Genomic DNA, 12,653 nt, shown 5'->3' on the forward strand with positions numbered 1-12,653 from the left:
TCCCGTCGGAGGAGCTGGCTGAAGTGGCTGGGGGAGAGGGAAGTCTGGGCTTCCCTGCTAAAGCTGCTGCCCCCGCGACCCGACCCCGGATAAGCGGAATTGAAGACGGAACGGAACGGAACGCGACCCAGAACGCACCTCTGACAGACGATACTTTCTCCTGAAGTGCGCTCTCATGGCCGCCCTCTCGGCGTTCTTCTGCGCGTTCGCGGCTTCACGCAGCTTTCTGCAAGTCAACAAACAAGCCTTCAAAAAACATCGACTTCGGACTCCGTTGGCGCTCGCTCAAATGGAACGCGCCTAATAAAAGGCGTTTCCATACGATGATCGGAAACCATCATAAGAGGAAAGTCACACGTCCTCCAAAACCTGGAGGAGGACATGGACTTTTATCAAAACCGTATAGAGCGAAAATAAATATGTCTTAGTTTAGCACATTTTTCAGACGACAAGACCCAAGACCCAAGACTCAAGACTCAAGACCCCCCCCCCCCCCCCCCCCCAATCCTGGTTGCTTGCACCTTTTGATGCTGTAAAAGCTAAATCCTTGTTGTGACGGATGGCTAAGGCTACATTAGCAAGCTAGCACACATACATCACACAGTTGCCATGACTACTACTTCCACTACTATTTCTTCTCCTTCCATTTTTTTCTTTTACTACTTTCTTTACAGCAGTAATAAGTGAAGAAGCGGAATTTGAGTTAAGAAAAAACAAAAACAAAAAAAACAGTTGTTACTTTATGACCAGCGCTTTGTATGCAGCTGCAGTTTGGTTGTTTGTTTCACGTGCTTTATAAATAAAGTTTCGCTTCAGTCAAGCATGAAGTCAACTTCGAAGCGTGGCTGTGTTTGCACTTGCCTCTCTTTGTCCAAGTCGGCCTGGTAGGCGCGAACCGCCGCCGCTGGATCTTTGCCGTCGGGCGTTGGTCGAGCGGCCTTTCCCGACCCGCCGCGGCGTCCTCGTCCCCGACGTCCAACGTTGTACTTCCTGCGCTCGGCACACAACTTCCTGTTGCGCACGGCGCTCACGCAGCCGGTGAACCTCCTGCGAAAATATTTCTTCACTCTCGCCACCGACTCCATAATCTGCAAACGCAACAAAAGTCACACGTGAGAGGGGAACCCGCGTCCGGTATTTTGTTTGCGATGCGCCCTGACGAGTCGAAAACGGGAATGTGATTAATATCGCCTTTGACAAGAATTAAAAGATGAATCCATGTGTTTTGATGCATGTCAGTGGTGTGACCTGCGCTGCCCCCTGCTGTCGACCGAAATTGAGGTCAAAGCCGGCTTTGCGAACGTCCCACCAAAAGAACCTCTTTTGAACCCAAGCCGTCGCTCGACCTTTGCAATATTTCAGTCTCTGTTCAAATATTTCTACATTCTCTATTTTCACAGAATTTTGGTCTTCATAATGTCAAGCACTTTTTATGACGTAGGCTTGGCTTTGCTCGCCATCTTTTTGGCTTCACAACAAGCGATAAATCCTGAGTGACAATTTCCGAATGTTCCTGGCATCCATTTTAGAAAATGTCAAAACATGTCAATACCCACATGATATTATGTTCAATAATTCTATATAAACCGAATGTGCCTGATGACAGAATAGACTCTCTCCTTTCTGCCTTGTCCCTTTTTTTAATTTATTTTTTATAATCGACAGTAGAAAAATGAAGGTTGCAAAAAATGCAGCCATTACTCGCATGGACTCTCAAACGGTGTTTATTTCGTATAAAATGGGGCAATGATGTCAGTAAAGTTGTTTCCAAGTTTGACATTTGCAGTGGAGCATCATCAGATTCTAGCCCTGTTGAAAAAAAATATACTTTGTCAAAGGCAGTGATTAAATGGCTGTCAGTGCGCCCCCAGTGGACGAAATTAGCAACAACAGTTACTTTCATTGAAAAATTGCCGCTCATGGTTCTGCGATCCTTGCAGGCCCAAATGGACCTCTTGACGGTTTGGTTCGGACTTTGAAATGTGATTGCGTCTTCGTCTAAATGTGCCCCGTGATTTGACTGGCGACCAGTCCCAGGGCGTACCCATCCTCTCAACCCGTGATCCTAATGAGAAGACGCCATTGAGAAAATGGCTGCATTGCGTTTTCAGCCTCGGTGGGGGACTTACTTTTTTTTATTTATTTTTTTTTATTCTGTATGCGACCACTGAAAAGCGTGCTATGAATGAATGCGACTTACTGATTTACAGTTGCTGATGGAGGCCTGCGTTGTTGTTGTCCGCTCCTTCGGTCATGCTGTGCGGACGTGACTGGTCGCGTCAGGCAATGTGTCACTGTGACAGATTAACAGAAAAGATTTTACAAAATCATATCATTTTTGTCTCGTTTTTGATCATTAACTAAAGTGTCCTTAGATTTTAGTCCAAAAGTACATTTTCGTCTCATCTTTATGAGTGGACGAAAATGCCTACCGATTGGTCCCAGTTATTGTTTATTAATGTGTCTCATCGAGTTTTAGTCCGGTGAAAAATGTGTGTTGACGAAATGATTTGAGCATCCATTGTAGCTCCTGAAGTGGAGACTGAAGGGAGAAAGAAACCAGAACTGAAAGAGGCTGCAGTAAAGGCTTGGAAAAGCATTTCAAATGAAGAATGAATCCGTCTGGTGAAGTCAGTGGCGAGTAAGCGTCATGACAACAAATTGGAAATTATTATTCATTTAGTCTGTTCCAATACTTTTGCTCACTTGAAAAGTGGCTGGCTTCGAACACGTCGAAATGCGAAGACCGTGAAGTAAAAACTGAAATTCACAACTTGTGTTTCGTGTTCATCGTTTGTCAAAAAGTCTTCAGGACAACAACAAAAACAAAGGAACTGATCTTGCCGAGCCAATATTTTTGGAGTGCAATGTAAGATACGTAAATATGATTTAGAAAGTTGAAGAGAAGGCCGAAAAGTAGGAACAAAAATGTTTATAAAACTGATGAACCAAATAATAGGGGTGGTGGTATGCACGGTGAGCAGGTATACCGTACATAAACGATAAACACGCTCAAGTCTTACCCGCGTTTGTAAGAAGGTGGTCCGAGTTGGCAAAAAAGCTGATAGCAGAATTCCTGATCCGAGCAGATGGTCGCCACTTGCACCTGCCGAAAACGTGTTGAAAGCAAGAGAGTGACAGAAGTTGCTCCCAACGCGCCTCTGGTCTCTTTTTTCTGGCGTCCTCCCCTGTTTTGTGTCTATCCTGCGAGGCGCCGGCCCGGCGACCCTTCCTCTTCTTTCCGTCCACCGCGTCGCTCGCCCGCGAGGATTAGCGCTTAACGAGAAGATCTCGTTAGCCGCGGCAGGTAAAGACTCACGTGCTCGGGTGGGAGGCTTAAAGCGCGGACGATGTCACGCCGACTGGCGCCGGCCACCTGTTTTTGACAAACATCCGCTCGGCCCTGTTGACGGGACGATGTTGAAATTTTGAAAACAGTTCGAACGGGATGCAGAGCTGCAAACGCCTATTTGCATATTATGTTGGATTGCGCTGCATGTTGAATTCCGTGATTCTTTCGCGTGTCACTATTACAAAAATCAATGGAAAACTGAAGAACATGTCAAACTGGACATCCCGGTTCACTAACGTGTGCAAGTCGAACCATTTTCACCAAGTCCCGTTGAGTCTAACAGAAATCCTGAATAATCAACAAGCCCCGCCCCCACAGAAACGTTAGAATTGCCTATCGATGCCACAAGATGGCAGCCAAACATTACTGGTCTTTAGACAAGGTTATAGCCTGCACGATAGATGAAGCTCCTCTCCCTCACGGCAACATAGTTCGTCGGTACCAAGATGCCACAAGGTGGCACCAAAGCAAAGCTTTTATATTCGCTCTCTTTAGAATATATCAGATAATAGCTTAAAAAAAAGTTTACTGGAGAATCCACAAATATGCGGCAAAAATGAGTCGAGTCACTTCAGGAAGAGAAAGGGCTTTTGGCGCCATCTTAAGAGATATTTAACATGGCTTTAGCGCCTTCTTGTACCAGCTTAGGTTCCATCAGAAAGCACAAAAAATGATGAGCTCGCAACTTTTCAGGAAGTAACAAGAAAAAAAAAACTCAGCTAACAGGTGACATGGCAAGAAGTGAATTGTTGATATGGCATCTCCACTTATTTTAATACAGAAATATAATTTGAGATACAAGTGTTTTGAGTTAAGAGCACACTCATGGAACTATATCAAACTCGTATCTCGAGGCCTCACTGCATTCCCATTAAATCAGCAAACAGCGTTGCCAGGAAAAGATGGCAGATAAGCGTATCGTGCCATCTGCACGCGCACGAATCGAGCAAGGTCGGAGGCAAGAACACTTCAGCGGCCTTGACTGCACTCCATCAATCTGCCACAGTCAATGGCAGGGACGAGCGCGCCCCGTGTTTGCATGTGCGTGACATTTGCTCCTTTTGTTTCTTCCTCCTCGACAAGCTTGCAGTCGTCAAATGAAAAAAAGCAGCAGAGCTGAATCTGAATGAGAAAAACTGGCTCGATACCAAACACATTGACGGGAAACCTTGCAAACACTTCCGAACATCGACAAGTCTTCGCGTCGAACGAAACGCGGATGTGTGAGAAAAAAAACATTTGGGGCAAAACAACACAATTGATTGCATTCATGTGGCTTATGGTCACGTTTCACACTCACGTGTTGCTTGCTTGCTTCTTTTTTCTTTTTTTTTTTAAGAATTGCTCACTTTTGATTTGGTTTGCTCACCTTGGCAACCGGGAGGCAGGACGATATATACAGTACAAACCAAGGCCGAGTATTTTTTTCTGTGAGGTTAATATTTTTGGAGAGGATACAAATATATATATATATATATATATATATATCCCTGCATCACATATGATTTGTCTACATGCCACACCATTTGTGTTCAAAGGGTTGAAAAAACGATTGCTGCCAACTATTAGCATGTCAATGATATTTTTCATTAGATGTTAGCATTAAGCTAGCAAGGGAAAATCTTTTGGAGTTCTTTAAAAAAAATATCTTGTCTTTCTGTTTAGGTTGACAGTAAACTATAACTGTTTATAACTGCTTTTTTTTTTTTTTTAATCGAAGAGCATGTTACTCTACCAAACTGCTGCTTATTCGTATGTTGAATTTAGGCCCACTGTCGTCATACGACATCGCTCATATCTTGAGTTTGTGTTTGCAAGTCAAAGCAGGGGGGAAAAAAAGCATCCAAATGACTTGCAAATCGGGACACTCGTGTTTTGAGGTATCACGAGATTTACGATATAAGAGGAAATTTCATTCCAGGTGTCCTAACGTTCAAGTCGTCCATTTACTGGCAATCTTGCTGTTCCTGAAGTCGTCGGATCCCTGAGAACTTCTTGCTCCTCGTCAAGTTATTTCTGGATTCAAGCGGTCCTGCTGTTTCTCCGTGTGTCGTTCCAGTTTCCAAGCCATTCAATGTTCCAAGGACTGCAGTGCCGCTAGTTTCTAGTTGCCACATTTCTGGTACTCTTGCTACGTTTGAGCGTTTCATGGGTTCAAGTGTTCCTGTGGTGTTCCACAGGGTCCGTGATCAGGAACTCAAGACAGGAAGAATTGATGATATATTTATTGATATTGAAATATAAAACGCATATTTGAGGAAGTGCCATTTGCAGAGTTGCCGCTACAAGCTTTAAAAAGCGGGACAGTTCGGGTTTATCTCGTCGCATTACGGCTCGGATCAGTTAAGCCCGATCCGACACGTGCTTCCGACGCATGTGGGAGGACGAAAAAGCGTCCGCTACATCGCAAGCGCAACATCGCAGCAACATGGCGGCGTCCTGTGCCATATTGCAGACTACGTGCCAAAGAAGGCACCGTGTTCCGGTCAACCAGTCACGAGACCGCAGCAGGATTTCTCGCGCCGCTATCTCGGTGCCGTGCCGCTGCGTTTGGTACTCCGCGAGATTACCTGAAAACCTCTTTGTTGTCCAGGTGGAAATTACCGGCCCATGTTGTAGCTATTTCGAGGCGTCTGACTCCTTGCTGACTGTTGCGGGTGCAGGAAGAAGGGATGGTTCAAAGCCGAGGAAAGAGGGATCCGCGTGGAGGGCTCGTACTCCAGCATCCTCTCCAGGAGGTCAAAAAATTGATGGTGTTCTCTGCTCTGTGACAGCAGGTTCTTCTGGGGGGGTGGGGGGGGGGGGGACACAAATGCATCAAGAGAGTCGCGAAGTGACGGTTTGAGCCAAGGTTGAAAGTTTGGACGCAAGCTCACCCGCAAAGGTTTGCACTTGGCTTGGACGTAGCGTCCGGACTTGGAGCTTTCGTTCCAGTTGAGGCGACCGCAATGGAAATAATTCTGCTTCCTGGAAAGAACAACGTTTCTTCAAATGCTGCACTGACCTCGCGACTTCGCGGTTCACTCATTGCGGGTTTGCTCTTATGGTGGATTTGGATTTGCGTCCGTAATATAATTAAGTCCATTGCTACATACATTAATGCAATTGCAAATGAAAGTGAAGCGAATTATTGACAAAATTGCCATGAAAAGAAGCATTCATGTTTACACACATATGATATTTATAAAGTATAATAAAACAGAGCTTACGGCATTCTTGCTTGCTAATTCAATGCGGATGGCAGCGGATGGCGTTTGCGTGCTGCTCAGTGAAGGCAGACATGTTCATTCGCTCACAAACCACAAGTACGCCATCCGAAACCACACGTACGTTTAGCGACAATACTTTTCCTTTCCTTTTCCTTCCTACTCGGGCATGTCCTACCGGCGGGAGGCCCCAGGGACGACCCAGGACATGCTGGAGAGACTACGTCTCACGGCTGGCTTGGGAAGTCTGGGCTTCCCCGCTAAAGCTGCCGCCCCCCCCCGCGCGCGCGACTCGACCCCGAATAAGCGAAATTGAAGACGGAACGGAACGGAACATTTCCTTGAAACATACCGTAAATAAAATTTGTAATTAGCCATCCAAACAATTAGTAAACATTTTTTAATGGCAAATAAATCTTTTTCACTTTATTATTTAAAGTCATGAACTTATTCATATAGAAAAATAGTTTTTTTTTAATTTTTCTGATTAAATGACCACAAGTGTTTAGAAGGGTGGGAAATGTGTGGTGGGTTCGTCATGATGCAGTCGATGAGTAACTCGCCCCACAAAAACCAAAACCAAAACATAGCTCCTAATTTACGACCTCTACTTGACGTAAATTCCCCTTTCGTGGGCAGGCGTGGAACACATCACCCGCGAATAGTGAAGGAAACACTGCACGCCGCTTGTTACCTGCTCCTTCGAACCATTGGCTGAGGAATTGGTCCATGGATGTGCTCCATCATAGCAAGATGCTCCTTATTGTCATGAGTCTGCAGAAGCAGAAGTCAGATCAAGTTGAGCCGCCCGCTCTCTATTTGCGGTCGCGCAAAGCCGCGGGTTCAAGACCTGGTAGAGCGTGAATCCCTTGTAGTACTCAAACAGGATGCAACCGATACTCCACACGTCGCAAGGGTGACTCCAACCCAACTCTGCAACCGACAAGAGGACGGACAGGACAGAGGACGGACAGGACAGAGGACGGACAGGACAGAGGACGGACAGGTCAGAGGACGGACAGGTCAGAAGACGGCGGCCAGTTGCTGGTAGGAAGACGCGCGCGCCGCCTTACCCAGTATGACTTCGGGGGCTCGGTAGTGACGCGTGGAGATGACGGTCGAGTGGTGTTCAAGATCGAAAGTGGCGCTGCCGAAATCCACCACGCGCACCGCGCTGTCTTTGACCCGCTTCTCATTGCACTTCTGCAAAGAAGGACAAATGCAGAAAGTGGAAGCAGTTCTTTGCGGACGACAAGAAGTCCACCGCTTGGAGAGACAACAGAACTCCTCGTCTCAAATTCGAACGTTCGTACCGTTCGGCATTCCACGTGTCTTAGTCAAGTGTTCATAGAAATCCTGCTATTTAGTAATACAGTAGAACGTTTAGTAAACAGGCGGAACGTATATTCCGAATGTTCCAGTCATCTGAAGGTCCCCGCACTGCTGGTTTTCCAGCATCCAAGTGTGTCCACTGTTCGAGTATTCCAAAAATTACATTTGTCATAATCCCGGTTCTTCTGTAATCCATGTTCCAGTTTTTCCTTGTTTGTAAAAGGGACCCTCAGGACATGTTAGCGTTCCTTACGATCAAGCATTCCTGGCGTTCCAGTTGCAGGCGTTCCACCCGGTGTCATATTCATATATCACATTTCTGGATTCAAATGGACCAAAGGTGACCAGTTTTCGGTGATCTGAAAGTTCTTGCACAAGCGACTCGTGCTTAAGGTATTTGTGGGCTACAAATTCTTGATGTTCCAGTGATCGTAGTCTTGTAGTGTTTTAACTGTTCAAGTTCCTCATTTTCCAAGTGCTTCAGTTTTTCTAGTTCCAGCGTTTCTGGTGTTCCTACAGTCCAAGTGTTCTTGGTGTCCCACTATTCCTGGATTTCCGTTTATTCAGTGTCAACGGTTTTCCATTTCCAGGGACCAAACCATTCAAGTGCTTCTCGAATGTTCACGTTCCAAGAGCTGCAGCGTCAAAAGTATTCCCGGTTGCAGTGTTTCTGGTATTTCTAAAGCCGAAAGAGCAGATTTAGTTTTATCGACAGATGTGGAAGATGAGCTACGAACCAGGATTGTGTTCACCAAACACACCGTTTTGGCTGTTCTGTAAAAAGTAAAGTACATACAAAACATTCATTTTTGGCTTGGACATGAAGTTCTTATTTACGGAGAATTTTTTTTTTTTTAAAACCTCCTAATATGAATACATTTTCTAAACCTTTGTCACAACAAGGTCATCCCACAGCGTTTTATTTGTAGAAATACTTTTCAAGTGGGTGACGCTGACACATTTGAGAGTTGCATTCACCACAAACATCAAGAAAATGATCCTTTTTTTTTTATTTCTCTCTTCCCAGCCAGCGTTTCTGCTTTTCTTTCTAACCTTGTCAGCGTTGTATATGACGGAGTAGTCAGAGTTGACAAAAAGGATGTTCTCTGGCTTCAGGTCGGTGTGAGTCAGCCTGTTGTCATGGAGAACTGCAGGGGGAAAGGGAGGGAGGGAGGAAAATGGCGGCGGGTGGCGAGTTATCAGGAGGAAGCCAACGCCCTCTTCAGGCCGACACTTGTGTTGATTTAAATGCTCGAGAACGTGATTACAACGGCCAGAAATCCAAAGATAGTTTAGGAATTCTTCATTTCGCCATCTTGGCCTTGTGTCTAATATCGCAGACCTCAAAAGACAAAATAAAAAAAACCTTTGCCATTTTCGTCATCAAAATGACCGCTCTTGTTGGATTGACGGTTGCTAATGGCGCTTAAGTCAATTGGCCACCAGAGCCACAAATGAAAAAGGAGCCATGCAACAAAGTTGAATTCTCCAATTCAATAAAGTTGAAAAAGTCAAGCTTAACTGCTGTTGTTAATTCATTTGTACTTGAGCGCTAACTAAGCTTATCTCATTGGCTATCCCGGTGAGGCGCATTCGTGTTTCCATTTTACTTTCACGCAATATTCATGTATTTAGTTAGGCCACTTTTAGGGAATTCTGAAATTGGATCTGAAGTCCTTCAACATCTCGTGTGTTAATGTAAATTATTTACCGTCTTCAAGAGTTTGCCGCAATTGTACTTTTTCCAACATGGTGACGTATTATTGCAAATTTGCAACCATATTCAACTTGAGTTCAACTCAGACACATTTATAATCTCATATCATCCTCAGAGTTTAGCTTCTCGCAGCTTTTTTCTTCTTTCTTTTTTTGCAGCCACATAATCCTCTTACTGACATCAGACGCGTTTATCCAGCAGCAAGTAAGGAATAAAAAAATAAAAGCACCGGACGGACTCACAGCTGACGGCGCGGCAGATCTGGTGGGCCATGCGTCGGATGTGCTGGATGGGGTACGGCAGGAAGTTGTTGCCTTTCTGGAAGTCGAAGGTGCTGAGGGACAAGAGCTCAAAGGAGATGCAGATGTGGCCGTAGTAGTTGAACCAGTCCAGCATCTGCACGCAGTGGCTGCATTTGCCAATGAAATGATAGATTACCGTTCATGCCCTGGACTGGTCGCCAGTCAATCACACGGCATGTAGTGACAACCATTCGCACTCATAATCACACATATGGGCAATTTTTAAGTCTTCAATTCACTTGTCATGCGTGTTTTTGGAATTGGGGGGGGGGGGGGGGGGGGCTAAAGAAAACGGACAGAAGCGCAGGAAGATTATGTTAACCCCACACAGGAAGACGGCAGCCGAGATTCGAACACAGAACTCGGTGGCTCAAACATAGTCACACCTCATTGGATAAATGATTGCACTTCCTTACACACTAACCGGAGATATTGACGTCAACTGTAATTCAAACTGCATCACAATTAGGTATTTTCTTTGACATGAGTGTTGATATTACGCAATAGTAAAGGCAATTCGAGGCATCTATTTGCAGTGCCGTAGTTTTCAAGACTGTATTTAAAAAAAAGAAGCCTGGCACACACACACACACACAAAAAAAATAAAAATAATAATAATAATAATAAAAATAATAATAAAAATAAAAGAGCAATGATGATGACATTTCCGAATGAACAATACTGAGCTCTTAAAGAAAAAATAAATAAAAATAAAAAAATAAATAAAAATAAAAAATAAATAAAAAAAAGAAGCCACTATTTGATGAAACGTTTTAAATGAAAAACATGAAATGTGACAAGATGAGAAACGACGGCACTCACTAAAGTTTGTGCTGATCTTTGTGGCAAATTTTCTCCAGCACGTTAATCTCCAGTTTGGCTGCTTCTCTGTACTTGTCGATGTTCTTAATGATCTTCAGCGCAATCTGACGCTCACTTCTGCGTGTTCAAGAAACATCCGGAAATTATCATCACACTTGTGGAATTCTCGTCAGCTGTCATCCCCGCTTGATTTTGATGATCTTTTGACCTGCTGTGGTCCAAACATTGCACCACCTTCCCAAAGGTGCCTTCGCCCAGCGTGTCCAGGATCTCATCTGTGAGACGGACGGAACTGTTATTACGCGCCGAGCGTTCCTAAGGTGGCAACCCTGAACTTTTGACCTACATCGCTCTTCGAGGATGTCCCCGTTTTTGTAGACCAGGTGGCCGTTCTCTGTGTCTCGGTCGCTGTCCGCCGCTGCTTCATGACTTCCTCGCTGGAAACAAAGATGAGAAATGTGTCATTATGAACACAAATGGGATATTGATAACCAAATAGGCACGAGGATGTGTCTTGGGGGACGTGAGTGATGGCGCCCCCAAATGCAGAACCTGACTAGACCGGTCGCCATGACTGGATAGGCCGTGACTAGACTGGTCGCCATGACTGGACAGGACGTGACTAGACTGGTCGCCATGATTTGACAGGACGTCCTGATTTGCCTTGACTTGCTGTGGAGTGGCTATGACTTGGCTGTGGTTGTGACGAAGACGACTTGGCTGTGGTTGTGACGAAGACGACTTGGCTGTGGCTGTGATGAAGACGACTTGGCTGTGGTTGTGACGAAGACTTGGCTGTGGTTGTGACGAAGACGACTTGGCTGTGGCTGTGACGAAGACGACTTGGCTGTGGCTGTGATGAAGACGACTTGGCTGTGGTTGTGACGAAGACGACTTGGCTGTGGCTGTGACGAAGACGACTTGGCTGTGGTTGTGATGAAGACGACTTGGCTGTGGTTGTGACGAAGACGACTTGGCTGTGGTTGTGACGAAGACGACTTGGCTGTGGTTGTGACGAAGACGACTTGGCTGTGACGAAGACTTGACACACAAACGTCCACACATAACGTAGCCAATGCACCCACACGGAATGGACCAACCCCACAAACTTAATACACCTCTGCTAATGACTTGACAAGACACACCTGGGGAAGACACAAGCGGCTGAGGACACCGATACGTTGACACACACGGGAAGGGAAGACAACAGGCGGACGTGGTTACACGTAAGGCGACGAGGGGGAAAGACGAGGAACACAAGACAAAACACTCTGACAACAAAGAACACAAACACCAAAAATCAAACAAAAAAACCCAAGCCCACAGAACCGAACCGTGACAGAATGAACTTTTAACAGCGGCGTGTCAAATGTTAATTTACCAGTTTGTGCACTCAAGTGTGACCTCAGCTTGTTTACAAAGGTTAATAAGCTGCGACATCTGACCTCCTTGGAGGCGTCAGGGCTCTATTTCCATCCACATTCTGCGACTTGTTATTAATATCAGAAGCATCAGCGTGAGCAGGAGCCTCTCATACGACGACGACGACGATGACGACGAAGGTGCGTCGTCAGAACCGAGTCACACTTTGAGCTCAAGTCCGCGATGCACGCACGAAGAGATACTCACTGACAGGCAGCGGCACAGACAGTCCAAAAAGCTTTTGTACACAGACTGCAGCTCGGTCTTGCCCATCGCGTCAAGCAACTCTGAGGAGAGGATGGAGGAAGAAAAGCCCACCGAAAAAGAGGAGCGTGGATGCAAAAGAGCAACGGTACGAGAACGAAGCAAGTGCGGCAACTCCAAGGGCAAAAGTGAGAGAAGACGCCAGGACGGCGCTGAGACTAAGAATAAACTTCAGTGGCACCGGCAAACCCCCTTTGCAGCGGAGGAAGAATCAAGATGTGGTCTTGGGGACGAAG

The 12,653-nt window shown here is 45.6% G+C and overlaps 1 protein-coding gene across 1 annotated transcript; it reads right to left on the bottom strand.

Annotated features, from left to right (window-relative positions):
- Positions 1-2,200: 2,200 nt before the first annotated feature.
- clk2b (CDC-like kinase 2b) lies at positions 2,201-12,636 on the bottom strand. The gene is made up of 12 exons (XM_086077636.1): positions 12,361-12,636; positions 11,078-11,168; positions 10,940-11,006; positions 10,732-10,848; positions 9,850-10,016; positions 8,944-9,038; positions 7,632-7,761; positions 7,409-7,491; positions 7,253-7,332; positions 6,229-6,319; positions 3,024-6,135; positions 2,201-2,294 (listed from the first exon to the last, which is right to left on the bottom strand). The coding sequence occupies exons 1-11, from the start codon at positions 12,424-12,426 to the stop codon at positions 5,953-5,955; spliced, it is 1,170 nt and encodes a 389-aa protein (XP_085933762.1). The 5' UTR covers positions 12,427-12,636; the 3' UTR covers positions 2,201-2,294; positions 3,024-5,952.
- Positions 12,637-12,653: the final 17 nt, after the last annotated feature.

The sequence above is a fragment of the Leptonotus elevatus genome, chromosome 6 (assembly GCF_054856555.1).
Source record: "Leptonotus elevatus isolate MCC_2025b chromosome 6, RoL_Lele_1.0, whole genome shotgun sequence".
Taxonomy (NCBI): domain Eukaryota; kingdom Metazoa; phylum Chordata; class Actinopteri; order Syngnathiformes; family Syngnathidae; genus Leptonotus; species Leptonotus elevatus.